The sequence below is a fragment of the Spermophilus citellus genome (assembly GCF_964194105.1).
Source record: "Spermophilus citellus genome assembly, chromosome: 6".
Lineage (NCBI taxonomy): Eukaryota > Metazoa > Chordata > Mammalia > Rodentia > Sciuridae > Spermophilus > Spermophilus citellus.
The window spans coordinates 36,587,295-36,614,286 of record NC_138187.1 but is presented as its reverse complement, the minus strand read 5'-3'; the positions used below and the strand labels follow the sequence as shown (position 1 = coordinate 36,614,286).

Here is a 26,992-nt window from a genome sequence, read left to right as displayed (position 1 = left end):
GATCTGATTCTTGTGAGAAGGACAGTTTTGTTTTGGGAGGGGGGGACTGGGGATTGAGCCCAGGGGTGCTTTACCACTACATTCCCAGCCCTTTTTATTTTGAGAAAGGGTCTCCCTAAGTTGCTTAAGGCCTTGCTAAGTTGCTGAGGCTAGTCTCAAACTTGTGAACCTCCTGTCTCAGCCTCCCAAGTCACTGTGATTAAAGGAGTGCACCACTGTGCCTGACATGAGACGAGATGGTTTTGAAGGCAGTACATGTGCTCACAAGTGCACTCTTCAGGAATGTCTGAATCTTGTCTTAGAGCTCATAATGGGTTGGAATACAGATTTTGATCACAAAGCAACATTAGTCATGAGCTCTTGTGAGGCAATCACTGGCTTTATCCCTTTAGAGTAGAACTGGGGAGGGTATAAATGATGGGGTAAAATCCTTTCTAGAAATTTATTTCCCAGCTCCATAGAGATGTATTAGATACACTCTATCATCCAGTAATATACTGTGGACTAAAAACCATAAGTGTTATGTAGAACCAGCCATTCCTACCTAACCTACCTACCTCTACTGTGTTTGTCATTATTCTGATGAGACAGGTCTTTGAATCTGATTACAAAGCATCTGTGAATGCATTTTGGTTGGAATTGTATTCATTCAATAAAGTATTTATTCAGTGCTAAGTGTACTAGACCCTGTTGCAAAGTCCCAGCAGGCAACAGGGTTAAGCCCCAGTAAAAATCCATACTGAACATGTCTTTTTTTTTTTTTTTTAATATTTATTTTTTAGTTCTCGGCGGACACAACATCTTTGTATGTGGTGCTGAGGATCGAACCCAGGCAAGCGCGCTACCGCTTGAGCCACATCCCCAGCCCCCTGAACATGTCTTAAATGAAGTTTGAAAGTCAAATAAATTACATGTTTACTTAAAAAAAAAAAAAAAGGCAGCCAGGAATGGTGGCATATCCTACAGTTCCAGCTATTGGAGATGCTGAGGCAGGAGAATCACTTGAATCTAGGAGATGGAGGCCAGTCTGGCCAACAAAGTGAGAATTCATCTCAAAAGAAAGAAAAAACAAAATGAAACAATCCCAGTGCCCCCTGACCCAGTTAACCCAAAACAGTAACAAACCCCCCACCAAACCCCAAAAGGCTGTATCCTTATAACCCAGCAATATTACTGGAATCATTTTTTGGGGGGGGTACAGAGGATTGAACTCAGGGGCACTTGACCACTGAGCCATAACCCCAGCCCTATTTTGTATTTTATTAGAAACAGGATCTTGCTGAGTTACTTAGCGCTTTGCTGTTGCTGAGGCTGGCTTTGAACTCTTTGATCTTCCTGCCTCAGTCTCGCAAGCTGCTGTATTATAGGCGTGCACCCCTGCACCTGGTTATTACTGGAATCTTTTAATATTAAAAATACACATAAAAGGGGCTGGGGCTGTAGCTCAGTGGTAGAGCATTTGCCTAGCATGTGTGAGGCACTGGGTTTGATTCTCAGCACCACATATAAATAAATTAAAAGTCCATCAACAACTTAAAAAAAAAAGAGATGCTAATGGATTGTATTACAAAAATACACATAAAAGATTATACATGACTTGAGGCTAAGGTCATGGCTCAGTGATAGACCACTTGCCTAGCATGTGAGATGCACAGGGTTCGATCTCAACACCACATATAAACACATAAAGATCCATTGACAAGTAAATATATAATATATACATACAAAATACGTGATTTAAATATACTATTACTTATAATAGCAACATATTAGAAACAATGTCCCCCAAAGGGTGATGTTTAAATCAAATACTGTACAGCCACTAAAAGTGTTTGAAATGCATTCAGATCAACCAGATAACAGAATTGTGTCTGATTTTTTATACTTTTCATTATTTTCCAAGTTCTCTATTATAGGATATATTAGTTGCTTAATTTGAAGACCCTGGGGTAAAAGCATCTTCATAGCACATTATTTTCTACCACAAATGTGTTAACACTCTTGTCAGACAGTGGCAGAGGGTTAAGGTTTGAATCTTAAATGTGTTCCAAAGGCCATGTGTTGAAGGCTTGGTCACCAATTAATGGTGGTGGTGGGAGATGGTAAAACTTTAGAAGGTGGGGCCTAGTGTGAGGAAGTTAGAACACTGGGGATCTTAAAGGGGACACTGTGACCCTGGCCCCATCTTCTCTCTGCTTCCTGGCCTCCAGGAAGGGAGCAGTTACTCTTTGCCACAGGTTCTGTTACAGGCTTCCTGCCATGATGTTCTGCCAACACCTCAGCCAAGAACAGACTGAAACCTCTGAAATTCCTTTCCTCCTCGTAAGTTATTTATCTCAGATATGTTGTCACAGTGATAGAAAGTTGCCTAACACTGTGTGTGTCACTTACTTCGCAGAAGCACACTGACAGCTGACTACGAGGTTGTTAGTACCTTGTTTCTCTGTGAGTTGGTTGATATGAAGACATGTTTGAAAACTGGCTGTGTGAAAATAACTGAAGGCCTACTGAGCCTTCAAGCTGGTTTTCTACCTGCTGCAGCAGACATACCTTCTCAGAAGCCGTGGCAAGTTTGGTTCCACTTGCATCAAAAGCCAGTGCTGCTAATGGGCTGTCATGAGCTGGGATCATATTTGCAGCTCTCTGAAAAGGGGAAAACAATTAAACTTGACTGCCATGTGCTGAGAGCCCCTGCCCCTGGGCTATCACTTGGCCATCAGGCAGAAATGCCAATGGCTATCACCAAACCACCATTATGGTCAACACAAATACCAAGTCCCCTTGACTATCTGGGGATGGGACCTTCAGAAACACTGCTCAGACTTCCACAAAACAGAATAATGCATCCACAAGTTCCCTACGTTCCTTCAGACATGCACACTGCCAGGAGCTCAGCACCTGTGAGAGCACAGGGGCAGGTTTAATAAATCCTGCTTTACCATAAGGGTAGAGAGTGAAGACTGCTGCTGTGCTGATGGGGTCCGGAGACCGCACATGCCAGGGCATGCACGTTTAGGAAAAGACACATTTTAAAGGGTTATCCAAGCACAAAAGGAACCTCACCAAGTTAATGGTGTCGAAGACCTGAACCTCTCCGATGGTTGCACTCCCTGGATATGCCAAGTAGCAATTGTCGTTGTTTATTGACAGTGCACACAAGCCTGTGAGTGATGAAGATAACAAATGCAGGTCAAATCTGAGAGTTCCTTCTTGGTTGTCAGATATAATTTAGCATTTACTTAACATTAGACTTGGCATTTTAGAAATAAAAATTAGTTCTGATAAACCTAATAGATCTTTTAAAAGTTCTATACCCCCACGCCACCATCTTGATACCATTATATACAGATTAAAGAACATTGGTTGAAAATGATCAGTAACCTCAGAATTGAAACTTAATCAAACCAATGAGCTTATATAGTCACAAGACTGTATAATGTAGCCTGGTTTAAGATGGATACTTTTTTTTTTTTTTTTAAAAGAGAGAGTGAGAGAGGAGAGAGAGAGAGAGAGAGAATTTTTTTTAATATTTTTTATTTTTTAGTTCTCGGCGGACACAACATCTTTGTTGGTATGTGGTGCTGAGGATCGAACCCGGGCCGCACGCATGCCAGGCAAGCGCGCTACCGCTTGAGCCACATCCCCAGCCCAAGATGGATACTTTTTAAACCTGTCCCATCTGTGCAACCTATAAAGAGAAAAAAAAAAAAATCTGCCTCATGAACATTAAACTATCTTTTAAAGGCAAAATGAGAAAAATAGGATTCTTTCCTCACAAAGCAATTTACCTGCAGGGTTTGGGGGGGTCTCCCTGATAGTGTGCAGAACCTTCATGTCCCGAATGTTGTGTATATATAGAGACTCTTCCAGGCACACGATGAGCCTCTAGAAAAACCAGAAAAAACCAAATGTGAAGAAACACCCAGAACCAATTTAACTGACTCTTGAACTAATTCATTTAACTGACTATTGAATTAAGATACTCTCAATTCCTTCTAGAACACGATGTAGACTGAGGCCTGAAACTCAGAATACAGCTGGCTTTCCACCACCAGTCAGGTGGTGCCTAGAGTCAACTTTCTGGGAATCCTAATGGAGGTGATTTGGTTTAGGATGAACTACAGCTAAATGAAGCGAGCTTTAGAGAGATTTGGCAAAGACATTGCTTTAAAAAAACAATTCTGAATGAGGCATGGGAAAGACAAAAATAAAAGCCTAAAGACTTTTAAAAAATATAAATTTCATTCAAGGTGAAGGTAACATTTTTATGTCTTCAGTTAAAAAATGTTCAAGATATTGATATAATATCTAATATCTATATAATATATAATTTCCTAGTTTAACCAATTTTTGTCAGTTAATTATTTTATCCAATCACATGTCAAAATCTAGCTACTAGTTATAAAGCGCATTCTGTAACTGGCTGCTGAGCAGCTTTCCCTGCAGAGCACACAGGGTGCTGTAAATGAAAAATGCTGAGCATTTTATGGCCTATGCTGCTTTCTTAAGAACTAACATTTAAAAAGCAAAAGAAGGTAATAGGTAAATAAAGACTATGACATCTCTGGCTAAACAAGGGTGTATGTCATAAATGGGACAGTCTGAGCAAAGCTGGTGAAATGAGCGCACACGGCAGTGCGTCTGGTGGAGTGAAGATGTGTGCATACAACATGGGCGGAGGGCCACGGGCCTTGAGCTGCGTACTCTGCTCCAGACCATGCTGGAAGCACTCTTGCGGTTCTGACTCTCTCACCTGCCTGTTGAGCTTCACAGCCAGGATGGTGTTGGAGTAGCTGTAGTTGCAGATCTCGGTCCCCTTCTTAAAGTGGCAAACCTTTAGCTTCCTGGGAGCCTTGAGACTGACGATGGCCACCAGGCTGCTTGAGAACAATCTCTCTACGATGCACACATCTTCAGTGTCAGCTGCCATCAGGAAAGAAACAAACACATAGATGTATATTTCTCCAAGTAAACAGGCAAAACCTGCTCTTAAACAAATGCACAGCGAAGTGGCATGTGAGGTAGAGCTGCACAAGACAGTGGGGGTGGGTGGAGTGGCGTTCTGATCATCTGGAGCCAGGGAAATGCTGTCACTATACGTGAGGGCCATGCCCCTATGTGAAAATTCACACAAAAGGCAAATTACAGAATTATTTAAAAGCATTCTGTTGCTGGATTTCAATGGTGTGACTTAAAAACCAAACTATAAGATCAACTGAAAGAGGGCCCACCTCATTAAGACGAGGATTTTTTCTTTTTTTCATATGGAGGACTCAACTCAGGGGTGTGGTACAGCTACCACAGAGCTACATTTCTAGCACTTTTTAAATTCTTTTAAATATTTTGTTTTAGTTTTAGGTGGACACAAGTCTTTATTTTTATGTGGTGCTGAGGGTCAAACCCAGTGCCTCACCCGTGCTAGGCAAGCGTTCTACCACTGAGCCACAACCCCAGCCTCCCTAACCCTTTTTATTTTGAGACAAGGTCTCATTAGTTGGCCTCAAAATTGCAATCTTCCTGACTCAGCCTCCTGAGTTGCTGTGATTAGAGGCATGTGTCAATGTACCTGGCTTACGGATGGCTGTTAACTTAAAATGGTTTATCTTATGTTTTTCAACTTTACAATGGTGCAAAAGTGACCAGCAGTTGGGAGAACCTACACTTCTAAATCTTGAGTTTGGATCTTTCCCTGGATTAGTGACATGTAATATATTTTGTTGTGATGCTGGGCATCAACAGCAAGCTGCAGCTTCCAGTCAGTTCTATGATCATGAGAGGAAAGAACCCACCCCTATAGGATGCTGTGTTGTTTATTTCAATGTTCAGTATGTCAGATGTAGTCATGTGGTCTCAATGGCTGGTACTTTCAACTTAGGCTGGCTTTGTGGAGAGGTAATCCCGTTGTTAAGTCAAGGAACATTAGTATCTCTCTCTTTTTTTTATGTTTTAGTTTTTTTAGGTGGATACAATATCCTTATTTTTTTAATGTGGTGTTGGGGATCGAACTCAGCGCCCCGTGCATGCCAGGCGAGTGCACTACCGCTTGAGCCACATCCCCAGCCCGAACATTAGTATTTCTAAGAAAGCACATAATATCAATCAGTTCAACATGAATTTAACAGTCAAATGTGCTGAGCACTAGCGTAGGCACTAACATACTAGATGTCAGCTAAAGAACCAGACATATCCAAAGTGGCATAGCACATATTTATAACAACAACAACAAAAAGTAAGGGTTTGCGATTACTCAGAATGGAATGGGCAGTAAATCCAAGTACACAATTCTGAGCTCTTTAATAGTTGATTCATGGTTACTTTTACCTAGCCAGCTGACATACAGAACATATTTACTTCTTTCCTACAGCAGTAAGAAAACCTTTCTTCCTAAGATCAAACCCAAAGGACTGCCACCACTGGGGAGAGGCCAGAGCTATGAATCTGGGAGGCAGAGGTACAGTCTATGACTGTCTCTGCCTGGCTGCAGCCACAGAAGGTGCCAACTCTGCCAGGATCTGACTTGCAAGGAAGGGCAGAGCATAAGCATCCCTGCTGGCTCCTGGAGGCAGGATTTTCCCAAGGGCCTGATGTACAGCAGCATCCAGCCACTAGACCAGACAAACTCAGAAGAGACAGATGCAGATGCCAATTATCTGCAGCACAAAGAATCTCTGAGGACCAGAGGCTCAGGTTTGGTGACTGGCCTCTTCTATCCCTCAGGAAACCTGTAGGGATGCTAGTCATGACAATAAGTTGCTGGGAGGGTAAGGTATTAGGAGGGTCAGGAAGACAGGTCTTCAGGGTGGCCCCAGCAGCATGGGCTGGGCTGAGGGCCTCCATTGCTACCAGCCATCCCCTTTGGACTCCCCCTTCTTACAGCTTACTCTCTTTGGAGTTTCACAGGCTGGCTACACTCAACTATGTCCATGTCCTTGCTTCCAGTGTTTACCAGTCCTAAGAGCATTAAGGAACAGAGCTCCCGGCTGGGCCGACAGGTAAGGACCAGAAGACTGGCTGAGTGCAGGTCTAACATTGTCCAATGCAGTGAAGCAGCTCCTTAGATAATGGGTGAATGGCAGAAAGTGGACCTTGGGCCTGACTGTGGCTATTTTCAAACTCTTCAAAGCATTTTGAAAAACAATCTCTTAGGGGCTTGGGGCTGGGGCTCAGTGGTAGAGAGCTCGCCTAGCACATGCAGGACCATGCGTTTGATCCTCAGCACCACATAAAAATAAATAAAGGTATTGTGTCCTATTACAACTAAAAAATAAACATTTAAAAAAAATCTCTTAAACTGCATCACCTCTAAAAATGGGCTAATCTGTGGCATTTAATTAGCAAAACTGCTTTTGGTGATGTTTAGCTGCTTTCACTCTAGTATTTGTACTGGCCACATGGCTGGGCTGGGGCTCCATGGCGGAGGCTTGCCTAACATTGTGAGGCCCTGGGTTCAATCCTCAGCACCACATAAATATAAAATAAAGACATTGTGCCAACCTAAAACTAAAACTAAAAAAAAAAAAAAAAAAAAACCAAAAACTTGTAGTGGCCAAGTGCCATTGCTAGATGAACAGTGACCTGGGGAGGAGGCTCAGGAAAATCAGTTTAAAAATTAGATTCTGGCTTTTGGCTCCACTGTAACCAGCTGTGAGGCCAGGAATCAATTTCCTCAATGGTGAACTAACAGTCAGACTTCCAGCTTTATGAATGCTAGGACTAGGACAGATTATAGGAAACCCTGTTCTATATAAACCCTGGTTTTTAATTAAGAGTAAATTTTATTTAAATTCACTAGCCCCTTAAATTAAATCAGGAGAGAAAGAGCTCAGTTCCAAATTCAGATGATCCTCACAATTCAGTTTCTGTATTTGTGATCCTGCCTCTTGCTAAAGTTTGTTTGTAAGCCAAACTCAAGGGGCTTTTCAGTCACTCTCAAAGACAAAGTGGTGAAAAACCCGAGTCCTCTGATGGGCATGTGCCCATGAAAGCTGAAATGACAGCAGTGCAAAAATGGAAAAAGAGCACAGGCAGCCCCTGGAGAAGTTATGCAGAAAGCAGAAATGTGGGGAGGGAATGGAGGGACAGGTTTAGTCAAGGGAAGTTTGTCTTCAAATAGAGGAGCTACTGAACACACTGATAGATGCTGCAGTAGAAACAAGGTAACGGAGGGACCAAATCTCTGAATAAACTGGAAGGTGAAGGGATCTAGCAGAAGGATTGGTTTAATACAATGGGAATCCCCTTTTCACAGCTGAACAGAGGGGAGGAGAGGAGATGGGACCAGATATAGGTGGGTGGTCACCTGGAGAAGGAAGGAGAAGGGACTCTCTGAGGAAGCACTAGCTCCTCTTTGGATCATGTATTTTTACTGGCTCTGAGTATTTTTACTGGTGGGAGGTTTTCCAAGTAAAGGTGGCCTGAGATGATCACCTCGGCGGGGAGTAGCAGATACAGTTATCAGAACAACCCAGGGCCACCAGCAGCCATGAGCAAGTAACCACTTGAGGTTGTAGTAATAAATTAAAATCCAATCATCCGGAGAAAAATCTTATCAACTCAACAGATGCAGCAGAAGTGGGACAAAATTCAATGCTCACTCATAGTAAAACTCTAAGAATAGAAAGAAACACTAATGTTATGATTAATGGTAAAAACACTTGAGTTCTTTTCTGTGAGACTGGGTATAAGGCAGGATGCCCTCTCCTTGCTTTCTACTGGGGGTCTTGCACATTGCAATAGGACAACAAGAATAAAAAGGTACTCGGATCAAAAGGAAGATACTGGGTGTGTGGTGCACAACTGTAATCCCAGCAGCTCAGGAGGCTGAGGCACTAAACAACTCAGTGATGCCTTGTCTCTAAATAAAATACAAAACAGGGTTGGGGATGTGGCTCAGTGGTCAAGTGCCCCTGAGTTCAATCCCCACTACCAAAAAAAGGAAGATACCACAATACTCCAAAACGTAAGCACAGGCAAAGACTTTTTCAATAGGACCCCTAAAGCCGAAGAAATATTACCAGAAGTTAATAAATGAAATGGCATTAAATTAAAAAGATTTTGTACACCTAAGATTTGTGAGGCCCTGGGTTCAATTCCCCAGCAATGCAAAAGTGAAAAGAGAACCTACATAATGGGAGAAAAATCTTTGTTGATCTTCTGACAGGATAATATCCAGAATACATAGAGAACTCAAAAAACTTAGCTGGGCGCAATGGTGCATGCCTGTAATCCCAGTGGCTCTGGAGGCTGAGATGGGAGGATGGCAAGTTCAAAGACAGCCTCAGTAATGGTGAGGCACTAAGCAACTCAGTGAGACTTGTCTCTAAATAAAATACAAAATAGGGCTGGGGATGTGGCTCAGTGGATGAGTGCCCCTGAGTTTAATCCCTAGTACCAGAAAACAAAAAACACCACCAAACCCCCAAATAATCTGATAACTAAATGGGCAAATGAACCAACCAGATACTTCTCAAAAGAAGAAATACTAATGGCCAACAATTATATGAAAAAAATGTTCAACATCTTTAGCCATTAGAGAAATGCAAATCAAAACTATACTAAGATTTTGTCTCACTCCAAGCAGAATGACAGTCATCAAAAAATATAAAAAATAATAAATGCTGGAGAGGATGTGGAGAAAAAGGAACTCTTTTAACTGTTTGTGTGACTGTAAATTAGTACAACTACTGTGGAAATCAGTATGGAGGTTCCTTTCCTTAAAAAAGGCTAGGAACCACTCTATGGCCCAGCTGAACACCTTTACAGCATTTATCTTGAAGAATTAAAGAATCATACTATAGTGATACATGCTATACCGTGTTTATAGCAGCACAATTCTCAACAGCCAAATTATGGAACTAGTATAGGTGTCCATCAGTGGATGAATGAATAGAGAAAACATGGTACATAAACACAATGGAGTTTTATTCAGTCATAAAAAAGAATAAAATTATGTCATTTGCAGGAAAATGGATGGAATTTGAGAATATTATGTTAAGTGAATTAAGTTAAGACCCTTATATGGAGCTAGAGAGGAAAAAGGAAAAGAAAAGTGGAGGGATCTCATGAAAATCCAAGGGAGATAATAGAGAAAGGGGATGGGGGTGTGTGTGGTCGGGGGAATAAACAAAATCACAGGATGCAAAATTAAAAAACAAAATGAGTCTGGGGGTGTAACTTAGTGGGAGGGCTTACTTAGCATGCACAAGACCCTGGGTTAATCCCCAGCACCACAGAAAAAGAATTTAAAAAATTTTTTTTTTTTTTTACAAAAATAGAGTATACTTTTATGAGCTAGCATTAAACAACTGGAAATGAAATAAAAATTGCATCTGCAATACTATCTAACTGTAAATTATTAGGAATAAATTTAACAAATGATGCAATACTTCCATACCAAAACGTACAATACATTACTAAGACGAAGAGCTAAATGATGAGAAAATGTAACAGGCTCATGGACTGGAAACTCAATATTGTTAAGATATCAATTCTCCTCAAAATGATTTCTGTGTTTAATGCCATCCTTAGCATTCTGTAGACATTGAAAGCTACTTTAAAATTCTATATGGAAAGGCAAAATAATCTAGATCTATACCAACATAAGACTATGTTGAAAAAGAACTAAGATTAACAAATAAACCAATGGAAGAAAATAAAACGCCCCCAAATAGTACCACATTTACAGGACTGTAATATAGGTCCCAAAGTGATCCCACAAGAAAAGAAAAATCTTTTTCACAAATGACGCAATAGGAATCCATAAGGAATTTAACCTTGATTCATACCTCATGACACACACAGAAATTAATTTCAGATGGATCACTGACTTAAACATAAAAGAAAACTTTCCATGCACAATTCCAACTACAGAACTTTCAAAGTGCATATATAAAAAGAGCTTCATAACTTGAGGGTAGGCAAAGGTTTCCTAGATAGGACACAGAAAGCAAAAACCTTAAAAAAAAAAAAAGAAAGAAAGAAAAATCAAAATTTAAAAGATAAAAATAAAATTAATAAAAATTAAGAAAACAGGCAAACTAAGCTAGAAAAAAAAGAGTCACAAATCATTTTGAATGAAGGATCTTTATCCCCCAACTCAATAAAGCAACAACCAAATCTAAATAGGGGGGTGATAGTATGAAGAGACATTTCAAAAAACATATGCAAATGGACAACAAACACACCAAGTGTTCAACATCATTAGTCACCAGGGAAATTCAAAGTAAAATCACAATGAGGAGTGGGGTGCACTCATTGATAGAGCACATGCTTAGCACACAGCAGGCCCTGGGTTCCAACCCTGGCACGTATGATTTTAGTCTTTCTTATGCGTGTGCAAACAGTGATACAACACCAAATGTTAGTGGGCACAGAAACCGGTCTCTCAGCATAGATAGGAATACAGATGATATACCCACTTGGGTGAAAGGTCTGGTAGTTCTATATAACTGAATACTTTATCTACTCAACAATTCCAGTAAGACATTCACCCAGGATAAATGAAAACGTATGCCCAAAAAAACTTGTACAAGAATGTTCCTAACAGCTTTATTCGTAGTAAATTGAACTGGGAAGAGCCCAGATGTCCATCAGAGAATATATATTCATATACCAAGCACCTGAGACATGCAAAAATATGAGCAGATCTCAAAAAAACTTATGCTGAGCAAAAGAAATGTCAATGAAAGAGTAGATGCTACATTCTGTATGAAGTTCAAGGATAGACAAAGCTGAAGTGGTAGAAAAAACACTGGTAGCTTCTGGGGACAGAAAGGAGCAGAACTGGGCTGGGGATGTGGCTCAAGCGGTAGCGCGCTCACCTGGCATGCGTGCGGCCCGGGTTCGATCCTCAGCATCACATACCAACAAAGATGTTGTGTCTGCCGAGAACTAGAAATAAATATTGAAAATTCTCTCTCTCTCTCTCCTCTCTCACTCTCTCTTTAAAAAAAAAAAAAAAAAAGAAAAGAAAAGAAAGGAGCAGAACTCTACCGGGAGGGAGTCTGAATGGTGCCTTCTGGAGATAGATGGTAAACCTCAAGAGGGCTTACCAAGGTGTGGGTGTGTGTCAAAACTCAGAATGTGTGCTTAAGATTTGAGCATACTATTGTGTGTAAACTTTACTTTTTTTAGGGGGAAAAAAAACACCCAAGAAAACACTGAACTCCACTTGGTGCAAGGAGCGAGGCAGTGCTTGGGCATGGTGATGGTGTCTGTGATGCACTCTGAAGCGCACACACAATGAGTTGGATAATGGCCTGTGCTGATAGGACTAGTGACAAACTGTCACCAACACAGTCTAAACTGAGGATAGATGGGTGTTTGCTTTTCTATGGAAATTTCCATTAATAAAATCTTGGAAAAAGAAGAGGAAGTAATGTAGTCAGTTATCTCAAAGTAACACAGAAGGAGAGGATCTCTGGGTCGGGGTGTCTGCTCATCTTCTCATCCAACTATGATTTTGAAATGATTTTCCTGAAATTTTTATGAAATAAAGTAGAGGATATTTCTTTCAGAATTTTTAAAATGAGGAATGAAGGCAGGAAAACTCTTTAGCAATAAACATTCATAAGAGTAAAATGAAATAAACCTCCATATGCCTATCAAAACTCTTTAGCGATAAACATTCATAAGAGTAAAATGAAATAAACCTCCATATGCCTATCACCTAGATAAACACATTAACTATTATTTTTTTTCCTACCTGAGTATCTTGATCCCTCAGTGCTTTAGTAAAACCCTCTAAACAAAGGACACAGGAAAAATGTCTTTTCCAGACATGAAATGAAAGTGGAAGACTCTGTAAATCAAAAAACCTGCAGGTGGATAGAGAATTCACTGTAAAACATGGCACCAAGGTACTGGAGGACAATGCTGAGAAAAGTCTTAACAGGAGTGGAGGATGTTCTGGTGGTGGAGCCTTACAGGACCAGACTGAGCCATGCCTTGGAATGGTGAAGACAGACATAAGTAAACAAGGTGAAAAAGCAAATGACACCCCAGAAAAAAGTATTTGCCAACCACAACAAATGGCTTATTGCTTTAAATCTATAAAAGACAAATAACCCAACAAAAAAGCAGGCAAAGAAAACAAACAGGCAGTTACCTAAAAAAAGGAAAAGGCAACAAATGAGTACATGAAAAAAAAAAAAGAGTTCCACTTCCATCGACTGGAGAATTGTAAATAATGAAGGCAAATGGACTTTACAAACTTCAGAGTGTGAATAGGAAATTGCATGGCGATGCCTAACCTGGGAGGGGTGTGAGGAAGCAGGCCAGTTCACACCCTGGCAACACACACATAAACTCTACCTTTGCTAAGGGCAGTGAGGCAGAGTCCTTCCATTTTAAAATGCATACTTCCCACTCCAGGAAGCTACAGTACAGTTATGCTCACAAGTGGGCAAAACAAAGAAGTCCACTTCTGCAGGTCTACTCAAGAGAAATGAAAACATACATTCACACAGGAACTTGTGCACAAATGTTCAAGGCAGCACTATTTACAATAGCCCCTAGATGGAAACAACCCAAATGTCCAGCAAAAGAATCATATATCCATACAATAAAAATAAGCAATAAAAATAAGTGAAGTACTGATACATGCTACAGCAGGGATGAACCATGAAAACATTCTAAATGAAAGAAGCCAGACACAGGATTCCATTTATCTCAAATGTCCAGACAGCAAATCTATAGAAGCAGAAAGTAGATTAGCGGTGATGCAGGGCTAGTGGGAGGAAACAGGGAGTGACTGCTAATGGACTTAGGGTCACTTTGGGGGATGATAAAACATTTTAAAATTAGATTATGGTGGGCTGCACAACTTAGTAAATATACTAAAACCCACTGGATCATACACTTTAAACAGATTTATATACCATAAGAGATATATAAATTACATTCCAAAAGGGCTGTTAAAAAAACACAATAAAAAACCTTAGGCAGCCTATTGCAGAAATCTGAACTTTGGCTGATATATTAAGATCTGATGCAAGCAAGTAACAAGGGACTCTGATTGTCAAGTCATGCTGCTCATGAGAAAATGGGCCACACAGGACATAAATTAAGTGTCAGAGCAGACCCTCCCAGAGACCACAGTCCATGACCTCAAGTGGATATCCTGGGAAATATCCAGATGGGTATCCAGGGTCTGTGAAACCACTGAAATCATACAATAAATGTAGAGTTTTCTGGGGGGAAACATCTGCAACTGCCATCAGATTTCCAAGGGAGTTTTTACCAGGATGAAGTCAAATGGCGGAGGAACACCAGTGTCTCCAGAATGAACACAGAGCATAATTTAATTATTATATTAAATTTCACACTCAAGAGAACTTTCTAATGCACAAGCATACATGGAACCCACATACACGGACCACTTTCCACTAAACTACAGACAGCTTGGCCCTTCCTGGAAATAAAATGGTAAACAATGAATTGGGTTAATTATGAAAGATATGACAGTCAAACGGGAAGAAAAAGATACAAGGCTGTGTCACTGCTCAGGATGGCATGGTGCCAGCACACCAGTGCCAGAATGTACTCAGAATGACAAAGAGAAAGTATGAACATGAACTCCATGACCTCAAGTGGATAAGGCCTAGCTTTTAGGACTCATTCTAGGTGGCTTCTGTCACAATTTTTGCCAATGTTCTTCTTAGAGATTGCCTACCTGAAAATCTAACTTAGAAAATTAATTACTTGATTGAAGCAAGAACGTTGCTTTGCTTCTGCTGGCAGAGTTTCTAGCTGGCAATGATAAAGCTCCTAAAGTGGGAGGAACAAAGCCATTAAATAATTGATAGAACACACTTCCGCACAAGCCTGTTGGATGCCTGGAGCTCTATGGGGATGCAAGAGCCCGATATTCCATTACAACAGATTTAGGCAATGAGGGGCTACTAGAGTTTCTCCATTACTATAAATCTCACTGAAATTAATATTCCAAACAGCACATGGCCTGTCAAATAGAAATGATTTCAGAAAGCACCATTTCTCAAACCTTAAGATGCAGATGATGGCTGTAAAGTAAATGATGATTAGTTTCTCGGCCAAGCAAGAAGGCTGATAAAAGGGATTATATGTTGATGGATGCATTTCTATAATTTTCATAGGCTCCATTCACTTCTGCTGAGTTAAGGAACATTCTGCTTGTGTTTTGGAACTGAATGCTTCATGAGATCTGCTTTCCTAGTTCAGAAATGTATAAAATGCAAAGAACATATACAATGTAGAATCTGAAAAAGCTAACTTCTGAACTTTTATTTTTGCCGAATAATGGAGGATATTGTTGCAGTAATATTTTAGAGAAAAGGGACCACATATCTGTGCACTGTATTTCTTTAAACAAGAAACGCATCTACAGAGAAAGAATGAGAAAACATATGGAGCATACATCAACAATGGACAAGTTTATCTGAGAATCTGCAACTTTCCCCTAAGTTTAAAATTACGATAACTCAGGCAGCAAAAAAATTTTACCATGCTTCTGAGTAAAGATTTTAATTTTTGTTTGTTTTCAAGAAATAAAGAACAAAAGCAGTTGTCGACCTTGCTTTTCCCCTAAACTGGTTCTGGCTCATTCTTTCTGTAATAGCAACAGACTGAAAGCAAAGATTTGACTTTATGATGTATCACAAAGAGTTGAGAGTACAAGCCAACACTGAGCCTGAACTAAAATATGGAGATATGAAGCAAGATCCTTTCAGTTTAGTTATAGAAGAATGCTAGAAAACAACCTTGATGTTCAGTAGAAAACTAACCTGTTTCCTGACAGACATTCTTTTCTCTACTCAAAGTGAGAGAGGAAAGGTAGATAATGTTCTAGGGAAAGAACAATAAAACAGCTTTAGTTTAAAAGTATTAACTCCAAAAAATCCATTTTATCTATTTTAAAGTACCAAAGTTCACTAGGTGGAATACAGAAACTAATATTCCTCCTTAAAAAGACACTACTAAGACATTAGATTAGATTCCACCAAAAGCCAGCAAACTTTATGTTGAGAAAAAATAAAAAATAAAGGTTTTTATACTCTTATACCCTTTCTAAGAATTGGGCCTCTAAACAAAGTCAAATTGAGAATTTCAAAACAGATGACTACAGTGACTATGGCAACAGTTTAATAGCACAATTCGGGCATTTCATTTGGATACAGACTTAATAAATGTTCCAGCCATTCATAAAAGCCAGGGATCCACTTCCAGAGACAGGACTAATCTTCAGGAGGGAAGATCACATTTGGAGAGGTTCAGGAATGCTCACGGATGCCTGAGATCAGCAATCACTGATTCACACCTATCTTATCACCCAGATCACACCTTCAGCTCTACCTAGAAGAAAGGCTTTTTGGGAAGATTTAGTAAGTACCAGGAGGCAAGTCTGAGGACAAAAGGGAGTAAATTTGTGAGACAGCCAACAGGAGCCAGGCAGGGATGAGTCTGAGGCTTGGTTTACTAAGAGGGCCTTACCTTGGGGTAGCAAGAGGAACTGCAAGGAGCTGGACACTAAACTTGGAAGGGAGGACACCCAAAGGTTCACCTACAGAGAGGAACCAGGGCCCCTCACCTCCTAGTGGGCCATGAGAACACTGTATAAGTAAGCAGCACAAAGCAATCCTAGTGTCTTCACCTTGTGTTAACAGGTGAAGGAGTGTTGTTTATGTCTGTTTGCTGTTGATTGCATCCCCCAATCAAGACTTGAAACAAACACTTCTGGTCCTCTTCCATTTAGATGCAAGTGTCATGGAGGTGGAAATGCTGTCATTCCTGTCTCCAACCACCAGAACAGGCTGGCTCATGCAGGTCCTCAAGACTAGAACATTCACTGAATGAGTGCACATGTGTGAACATGAGACATCTATTCACACAAGCTTGATGAACCTCCCATTCTTGAGATAGTAATAATAAAAGTGGAATTCCATAATGGAACATAAACCACAGAGAAAACAAAGCTGACAATATTGGAACACTCAGAAGAAAATTCTGGCGAGGTCCGGCATTTTGGGGAACCCAGTTACCCGAATCTTAATGTTCATGCAGAGAAACAAAATGATAGTCAAGTCTCCCCTGAACCCATATCCCAGTGTGATAAGTTAGAAATGGCATAGTGTGAATACTGCACTCCTTACTTCCCCAAAGCAAGGATCCTTAGCTTAGGTCAGGGCCATGGCAGATTAAGGTCTGCCTAAAATGTAAAATACAGAGAGGGAGAAAATATTTATGAACCACATATCCAACAAAGGACTAGTACCTAGGATATATAGAGAACTTACAATTCTTAGCAAACACAAAGCCACACAATGAGATAGTACTGTACTTATCTATCAGAATGGCTGAAAAAAAATAAAGGGGTAACACCAGATGCTGGTAAGGATGTAGAGAAATCAGACCACTTACGGTACAGCCACCCTAGAAAACAGTTTGGCAATTTTAAAAAAATGTACACGTGCAATATCATGACTCAGCAATTGTTCTCTTGGGAATTTCAAGAAATGAAAACTCACGTCCAAAAAAAAAACCTATGAGTGTTCACAGCAGCTTTATTTGTAGAAGCCCCAAACTGTAATAGCCTACATGTTCTTTCGACAGGTGAATGGTTAAACTGTGATACAGTCATACTGTGGAATACTACTGGGCTGCAAAAAGAAGAACTGTTGACATACATATATAAAACAGCTTGGATGAATTCCTAAGAAATGTGCTGACCAAAAACATCAATCAAAAGATTATATTCTTCTGCTATGGCTGGATATGGTTTGAGTGTCCCTCATAGGTTAGTTTGTTGAGGGTTTGGTTTCAAGGTGGCGCTTTTGTTAGGTGATGAATCCTCTAAGAGATGGTGCCTAGTGAGAGGTCCTTAGGTCACTGGGGTCCTACCCTCAGAAGGCATTAAAGTAGTTCTCTCAAGAGAGAGTTGTTATAAACAGTGCAAGCCTGGCCCTACCAAGTCTCTTTGGCTTCCAGGTTTCTAGATGTGATCGCCTGCTCCCTCATGTGCACACATCATTGTGTAGCCAGGAGGGCCTTCACTACAACTGAGCCAATGCAGCCAAAGTCCTTTTCTTCATAAGTTAGCTTATCTCAGGTATTTTGTTATAGTGATAAAAAACTGACTAATATCATTTTCAAACTTAAGAAACTAAGATCAGTAACTGCCACGGATTAGTGATGGGGGATGGGGTTGTGGAAGGGAGGCTAATGTGGTTATGAGGGCAACTGGAAGATCTTTTGGTTTTAGAACCGTGCAGTATCTTTACTGTGGTAATACAGCAATCTCCACAGGTATTAGGAGTATACAGAACTTGAATGCAAACAAATAAGCACAGGTAAAACTGGAGAAACAGGAACAGGAAAGAAGGACATCAATATTCTGACTGTGACATTATACTAAGGCTTTGCAAGATGTTATCATTGGGGGAAACTGGACAGGGGTACAAGGGATCCACATTATTTCTTGTAAATACACAAGCATCTCCAATTATCTTAGTTAAGAAATTATTTATGGGGGAAGATTCAAACCTTTCCATTGTAGTTTCCCTGGGTCTATACCTTCAACTATTTCTTCACCAAGTATTGTTTTACATATAGTCATTGTTTTCCAAGACTGAAAACAATCTTAGAGACAGGCCCTATTTGTTTTGGAAAAAAATAAAAAGAAACTGAGGCCTAGAAATGAAGTAATCCCCTAAAGCTACATAGTAAGTGGCCAAACAAGCAAAGCACATGACCTTTCTGCTACTCCACACTACCTCTTTGATTCGTAGGCTACAAGTGCTATAAAATGACAACTTGAGAAAACAAATTGTTCCTGCAGGAGCTATAAAAAATTTTCAATTTTCTGGAAGACGTTTATAAGAGTAAGCTAACTATTTTAAAATGGTATTAAAAAAGGGAAGAAATTATGGAATAATATATATGGTAAGATTCCCATAAAACAAAATTCTAAATGTACAATTTACATGTACGTAAATGCACAGAAAAAGAGCTAAAAGAATATCTAGAGATTGTCACTAGTTGTCCCTCCCGGGAGACCAAAGTGAAAGAAGAGGATTGGTCAAGGGGCATCTGAACTTGAACCACCCACAGTGCTTGAGTTTAAGTCTTCATTCCAATTCAGGTACAACTGGTCTACTTTTTTTTTTTTTTTAAGAAGGGAAAAAAGAAAACAAACACTTACTGCATTCATAGATCTGTTCCAGCTTATCCACAGAAGAAAGGGAGAAAAATTTATAACCGGACTTACTACCAACAGCTAGGGACCTGCAAAAAAGCCAAATTCAGAAATAAGAGCTGATACATGTAGACAGTGATAATGCACAAACTAACTCCCATGTCAGTTAGTAACCAGCATTCCTACCAGAAATTAGCATAGACCAAGTAATTTCACCCAGTTTATATCAGGTGTGTGGCAGAGGAAGTTGCTATAAAAATCAATAAAATATAGACAATACTCTTATTTGAAGGTTACATACTTTTTCTGGATATCTACTGTACAGGACAATGGCTATAATAATAAAAATATACCACATACTCAAAACACTTCTCACTACAAAGAAAGTAACTATATGAGGTGATGGATATACCTTAATTAGCTTGATTACATCACTTTATAATGTATACATGTATTAAAGAATCATATTGTACAATTTAAATATATACAATTTATCCATCAAACACAAAACTGGGGAAAAGATTAAAATAAAAACACTAAAAAAAAAAACCAACTTACAAAACTCTAAAGTTTGAGATATGAATGAAAAAATGATCAGCCCTAAATTACTGATTCCCTCACAACAAACTGGGGATTCTCAAGGGATGCATATAGGGAGTCCACTAGGGTCTGAGAAGTTAAGCAAGCTGGCACTGCGTTCTAAATTTTAAAGATGTTTACAACCTCTGTGGACTTGGCATCTTTCTGCATTTCAGTAAGCCCTTTCACAATCATGTCTCAATCACCTAGGTTGTATTATGGCTGAGCAACAGGGTGGAAGCAAAACAAACCAAAAAGCTAACTTAGAACGCTGTTGGCTTAGAAAGAGAAGGCTCCCTTCTGAAAGTTTCACATTTAAGATGCCATTTTAACTACCCAACAGTCCTGCTTTTAGCAAAGAGGCTTGGAAAAACCTCAGGAGCTCGCCCAACCCTCCCCAGTGCAGGGGACCAATGACACCAAATGAAGGATTTCCTGATCAAAAAATCCTTCTCTCCCAAATGCAACCGAACAAAGAAAACAGAAAAGAGAAGAAAGTGCAGCCTTGAGAAACAGAAAGAATGCGCAAATAAAGCAGGAAGTGGTGGGATATAGGAAGAATCAGATACTAAGATCACTTTTGTTTGTAATGTCTGGAAGAATGTGAAAACAAGTGGATAAACCAGAAGACCAGAAAGAATGAAGATGGACATTTCATACTACTAGCATCTGTATCCCACAATAAAAATGAGAGGTATTTTAATGATCATGTCATCTATTAAAAATCTTTTAGATTTCCAAGTCTTACATGCACATGTGGAGGATATATAAAATGTAAGAAGGAAGCAACTATTAATAAGTTACACTGGTTCAGTCACACTGGTGGAGAGCAGAAACAAAAAATTTCTACCAGCTTTTTGATATTTCTTTGCAAAACACTTTTCTATTTTGAATTATTTTTTAAAAAATATTTTTAGATGTCATTTATTTATATGTGGTGCTGAGAATTGAACCCAGTGCCTCACACATGCTAGGTAAGAGCTCTACCACTGATCCACAACCACAGCCCTATACTGAATTATTTATTTCAGTGAAATAATCAGGTATTCACACCTGTAAGCATTTTGAAAAGTAGTAGGAAAAAAAATATAACCACTTTCAAGGTTAAAATTAAAATCTCAGCAACCCCAGACTTTCAGCAAGTTGGTGTTTAATATATTCCAGATAACTATGGTTTGCTATGTTAAGCACCAATCCCTTGCCCCTCCACTATTTATGATTTTTTAAAAAATAATTCTCAGCTGGGTGCAGTGGCCCATGCCGGTGTTTCCAGCAGCTTGGGAGGCTGAGGCAGGAGGATCTCAAATTCAAAGCCAGCCTCAGCAACTTTAAACAACCCTGTTTCAAAATAAAATATAAAAAGTGCTAGAGATATGGCTAATGTTAAGCACCCTGGGTTTAATCACCAGTACCAAAAATAACTAATTCTCAAATTATATACTTTCCTATGTTCATTTTTAAAAAAATTTTTTTAGATGTTGATGAGCCTTTATTTTGTTCATTTATTTATATGTGGTGCTGAGAATTGAAACCAGTGCCTCACACATGCTAGGCAAGTGCTCTACCACTGAGCCACAACCCCAGCTCTCTTTCCTGTTTTTAAAGCAAGGAAAAGGCAAATTCTTTTGAACTGATGGTTTCATCTACCCAGTATCAAATGGACAGACTGTAGGGCTTTGATAAAGATATTTTCCATGGCTGAGGGTGCAGTTCTATGGTACATGTGCTTAGCATGCATGAAGCCCTGGATTCACTCCTCAGTGGCACTCGCACGCACACATGCACACACAATTCCTAACTTCAGTTTTGCTGACAGCCGTCACTTTTCCTCATGACTATATCATCATTAGCAGCCCTTTCCTTTTCTAATTTGCTGATTTGGAAACCAAATCATCAGTTATTAGCATTACGTATAAAATAAGCTTAGAAAAGGCCTTTCCCATGAGCAAGATTAATGAGCCTTAGAATCTGATCCTTGAGTGTGAGTTACCCTGACTCTCAAGTGTGCTCCCCACAGACAGTTAAAACCAGGTTTTGCCAATCAAGCTTGATGTTCTTATAGATATTCAGAAACTGATTTTGAATACTAAATGCCTCAGCTAGAATCTTAATCCCAAAGCCTATAAAATTTATTGTACTCCAATCAGTAAGAAATTGAAGTAAAAAAACCCAAGTACTTTTCTGAGGTGTAGATATAGTATTGTAGGAACATAAACTTTTATCAGTAAAGGTAGGCAGTTAAAAATGATGTTAACTGTAAGTTGGCTGGGAGTCTAGCTCACAGGCAGAGCACCAGCTGAGAATGAGCAAGACCCTGGGTTCACTGCCCAGCACAAACATAACAAAATACTGCCAACACCAGTAATCAGGTTCACACACCCCTCACCGATTTTTTTTTAAATTTATTTTTTAGGTGTAGATGGACACAACACAATGCTTTATTTTTATGTGGTGCTGAGGATCGAACCCAGGTCCCGCGCGTGCTAGGTGAGTGCTCTGCCGCTGAGCCACAATAATTTCTCTTGATTTGCCTGACCAAAAAATGGCAGATATAAGAAAGGTAGAATAGGAAAGTATGAGATTTACTCTAATGAATAATTTTATTAGCAATAAATGTTTGTGTTTTTCTAAGAGTTAACAGAGTGGTATCTTTAGGATCTTTTATTGACAATGGATAAATAAAAGCAAACACACATACAGACCTGTTTGTTTAATGCTCCCCACCCCCTCCCACTGCATGCCCTCAACTGTGCCTGGTAACCAAATCCAGAGACCCTGATTTGGTCCTTTGCAGAGACTAGGCCTGTCTTTGTTAGAGAGGAGAAGCAAGTGACTGCGTCTTCAACACTCTGAACCAATCCTCTTTACCTTCATCACCCCTCCCCTTCTTCCTTCACTTCTGGAGCTGCCCTAGACAGACATTCCTGAGCCTTTCAGGGATTCTGCAGTGATTCTTAGCTTTCTCTACTAGCTATTTAGGATGCAGTTTCCTTTAACACTTGCTAGTTTCCCAATTTTGTTGCTAGCACCTCCTTTCTCATTCTTCCTACCCTATGAGTTCAGCCCTTTAAAATATCTTTTATGACATTTATGAGGATTTTGGGAGGGAGCCAAAATAAATGCTTGTGTTTGAGCCACCACATTTAACTAAAAGTCTCTGTCACTAAATTTAAACTTGAGCATTCAACATCTAAAAGGTAGCAACTTCCACCAAAAAAAAAAAAAAAAAAAAAAGGAAATCAATGCTTTTTTATTTGACTGCCTTATCTCTTCTCTAACCTGTTCTTACTCATCAGTCCATAAAGGCCTTTCCCTTTCATTATCTTCAAGAAAAGGCCATACTTGATTACGAGATTATGTGGACCAGGTCAACACTGTAAACAGAAAGCAGCCTGTCCCTGCTGCCAAGTGACTTGGTAGGTCTTGGCACCCTCACTTAGGACCATGGCTGCTCAGAGTTCATGGCAAAGACAGTACCCCTTCCCCAATGCACATGTCTCACCCCAGATGTGCACCTGGATAGCCCTAATGTCTTTCACACTCATTGGGACACACACAAAATTCTTTCCTTCACTAAATTTTCTTCCCATGACCTTATCACTGTTCACCTAGAATCCACACCAGAAACTGGAAGTCATCCAGCTTCTCCCTTGACTGCACCAAGCATGACCCATGGGTCACACAAGTCCTGATGGCTAATCAGTCTCCTCCCCACTGGTCATTGTTGGCAGTGTCATTTTCAACTATATCCTCTGCACAGCAGGCAGAATGACCTCCAACTTTAGGGTGGAAGGAGCCTTACAAACCATCTTCAAGTTCCAGATGAGGACACAGTGGAGAGCAGTACCTCAATGAACAGTTAACTGTCAACTGGAAACATAAGAAACACAGTGGAAGGAAACAATCACTACCTCCAGACACTTCAAAACATCAGTCTACAAACACCAGGTTTGGGAAGTCAAGTCCCTTTATTCTATTTCTTTCAGAAATGTTTAAAACTGATTTGGCCACATCACTAACTTCCCATAAGCTGTTGTATCCACTGGAAAAATTTAGTCCCTGATATTTCCACTTAAGAAGCAAGTGACCCTCTGACTCTTATTCACTGGTTCACTCCATTCAAAAAACCAAGAAGTGCTTCAATATAAGCCCTCTGCAGCGTCACTTTCAGAAACCAAGATGAAAACCTACCAAGCAAGAGAGGCGACCACGACCAGCTGCTCTTGCTGTCTCTTTCACTGCTCTAATTAAAAAACAAAACCAAAAACCAGATGGTAAAAAGCAAATAAAACGTATTCACTTTTAGGATAAGAATCATGGGGGAAAAAACCCATATTTGAAATACGACCAATATAAGAAGAAAGGTAAAAGTTATAGTTTGTGTGGAATGAATATTGTGGTAAGCATTTAAAAGATAGAAGACCAAGTGAAATTACTGTATGACATACATATACGCTATTAAGTGAAATGGCCTCCAAATGTCATCTTTGAATACAGTAGATTTGGATTCTCGACAGACACCCTTTGCCTTGCTAAAAACTGCATTCTTCGGTTAAAATAAACACTGGTGTCAGGAAGGGAGGGAAAGGCACGAACCACAAAGCCTTTCCACAAGAACTTTTCTATTTCTTTCAAGTGTAGCTTTAAAACAAATTATAGCCATGATAATCTAACAAACTTTTAGTATAATTCTAACTTACTATTCCCTCCAATTTATGTATAAAGTACATCAAGGACTCTTTGGCAAGTCAAAATTCTGACACCAAAATCTTCTCTTGAACTAGTAACTTCAAGACTGAGGAGTGGGCAACATATGATTTCCAAGTCTGCAAAGGTTCTACTTCAGACCAGAGTGACATCTCTTATTATATAGGGAATCTAGCAGTGCGTTTAAAGTAACACAAGACAACAACTTCTTATATTTGACTTTCCTCAGGTATTTATAAGTAACTAGTGAAAAGCTGATAAAGTAGTAGAAAATGTTTTGGAAATTCTCTCATTTAGACAAGGCATAAAACTCCATGATACTACCATTTCTTACTGGTTTCAAAATATAAAGGCTTAGAAACCAAGATCAGAATTGGTCTGAAAGGTCCTCTTCCCTACCTAGATTACTACACAGTCTATCCCAATTATAACAAACTACAACAGGTTGTCTACACAGTTTTTGTTGCACTGGATTTAAGTCATACACACAACACTCCATATTTGCTACTTTTAATCTTTATAGATTACTACATCATTATTTTTAAATTCAACACCTTCAGAATTCTGCTCTGAAAGTAGAGAAAAGCAGAGTGGAAAGAATGCTGCAAGAGCGCTCAGGAGACAGGATTCCACTCCTGCCCTTATCACTGTTAACCAATCGTGAGACTCAGGCAAGTTCTGAACCTTTCTGCATTTCAGTTCCCTGATCTGTAGCTGAAGCAGGTGATCTGCCCCTTTCCAACTTCCAACACAGCCCCAATGTGTGACTGTCTTCCAACATCTCACAACTTTGGGAAGACGCTATTGAGCACCTGTGGCACACCTCCGACCTGGTGTTTCCCAATCTACAATTAACTTTTAATTAAGGGGAAAAAATCTCTTTTTACTTTGCTAATTTCATTCTGCCAGGAGCAACCCACTATTTAGTCTGAGGCCAAGTGACCCACTCCTCCTCTTTTGACATCACTTCCTCTTACTCACTTCCCAAGATGGCTCGCCTCCCTTCCAGGCCCATAACTCATCCTTCCTTCTCCAGTAACCTCATCTATTAACTATGCTCACAGGGCATCCCAGGCAGCCTCTGAAGAATCCGGTTTCCGACCCATGTCAAATCTGGACAAAAGCATTCAGAATCCACGGGTTGGCATTAAGGTCTTTTCAAATTGCCCCAAGGAAGAACCACCCCTGGAAGCACTGGAGTCCCCGGGCACGTCTTTCTAACACTTCTCTGGGCTCTCTTTTTCCCTAGGTCGGAGGCTGGGATCATTGCTAAGTTTGTCTCTTGTCTGAAGACGTCAAAGTCACCTGCCAAAAAAGAACAACGGGAGAAGAAGGAAAAGAAATCAAAGCGAGAGAAGGGGCTCTCGGAGGAGGAGGAGGAGACGGGGAGAGAGCGCGGATGGCGAGAGTGGGCAAAGAGGGCTGAGCCAGGAGGGGGGGGCGGGGACGCGGAGGCCACCCATGCCCACCACTGGCAGGCGGCCGCCACGGCTAATTGAGTCGAGAAGTTCGGCCACAACTTTGTGAGAAGCGAGGTCCGACGTCAGCCTCCAGCCAGCAAGTGGAAACAGCCCTGCTCCATCCCCTCGTCGCCCGAGAGTGCGCGGGGAGGCCCCCAGCGAGGCAGCCTCGGGCCTGCCCTCACCCCGACCCAGCCGAGCCGGCCGCGACCCCGGCCCGGTTCGGTCCGACCCAACCCAGACCCCGATCCGGCCTTACGTGTTGTCCTGGTTGAAGTTGGCGAAAAGCAGCTGGCCGGCGCCGGCCTCGCCGCTCTGGCTCGCCAGGTTCATGGCTGCGCGCGGCGGGGCAGCCCGTGCGGGCGCGCGCGGGGGCGGGTCTGGCTGCGCTCAGGGTCGGCGTCCGGCCCCGCTCGCCGCCTGGGTCGCTGCTACTCGCTGCTGCGGGATCAACCGCCGCCTCATCCCGGCCCCGCTCTTGTTTATGCTCCGGAGCCGGGGCGTCCTGCGCGCTTGCGCGGCTCCACCCCCGCAACGCAGTCCTCTCGGCGCAGGCGCACGGCCGAGGCCACGCCCCCTCACCTCCGGCCGGGCCAGGGTTCGGGTCAAACACGCACGCGTGGGACGCGCCGTGGCGTGCTGCGGGAACGCATGCGCCTGGGGAGGAGAGGGTGGACGCTTTCTTGCGCGTGCTGCGGTCACCTTATTAATGCTGAGGGAGCCACCAAAGGCCGGTGGTGGTACAGAGAGCTCCTGCATTCTGTGGTATTTGATGCTCGCTGCAGCCTGGCGTAGAGAATGTTATATCCTCACTTTGTAGATTTCAGATCTACAAAATCATTTGCCAAGTGTTAGATCAGACTTTGGGAAATCACTCTGGGTTCCTGGGACAGGAGTCGACCTAGTCATTCAACAATATTTAGGAAGAGCCCGGCGTGGTGGCACACACCTGTAATTCCAGCCAGTGGGGAGGCTGAGGCAGGAGGATCGCAAATTCAAAGCCAGCCTCAGCAATTTAGCAAGGCTATAAGCAACTTAGATCCAGTCTCAAAAAATTTTAAAGGGGGATTTGACTCAG

The 26,992-nt window shown here is 41.0% G+C and overlaps 1 protein-coding gene across 3 annotated transcripts in view; it reads right to left on the bottom strand.

Annotated features, from left to right (window-relative positions):
* WIPI2 (WD repeat domain, phosphoinositide interacting 2) overlaps nucleotides 1–26,441 on the bottom strand; it is a 38,629-nt gene extending 12,188 nt beyond the window's left edge. For all 3 annotated transcript variants that reach the window (XM_081298028.1, XM_081298029.1, XM_081298030.1), the window contains exons 1-6: nucleotides 26,174–26,441; nucleotides 19,175–19,257; nucleotides 4,754–4,923; nucleotides 3,789–3,885; nucleotides 3,064–3,161; nucleotides 2,551–2,643 (exon numbers count right to left, since the gene is read on the bottom strand). In XM_081298028.1, coding sequence (XP_081154154.1) covers nucleotides 2,551–2,643; nucleotides 3,064–3,161; nucleotides 3,789–3,885; nucleotides 4,754–4,923; nucleotides 19,175–19,257; nucleotides 26,174–26,247 — 615 coding nt within the window. In that variant the 5' untranslated portion in view covers nucleotides 26,248–26,441. The remainder of the gene's footprint in view (nucleotides 1–2,550; nucleotides 2,644–3,063; nucleotides 3,162–3,788; nucleotides 3,886–4,753; nucleotides 4,924–19,174; nucleotides 19,258–26,173) is intronic.
* Between the last annotated feature and the right edge of the window lie 551 nt (nucleotides 26,442–26,992).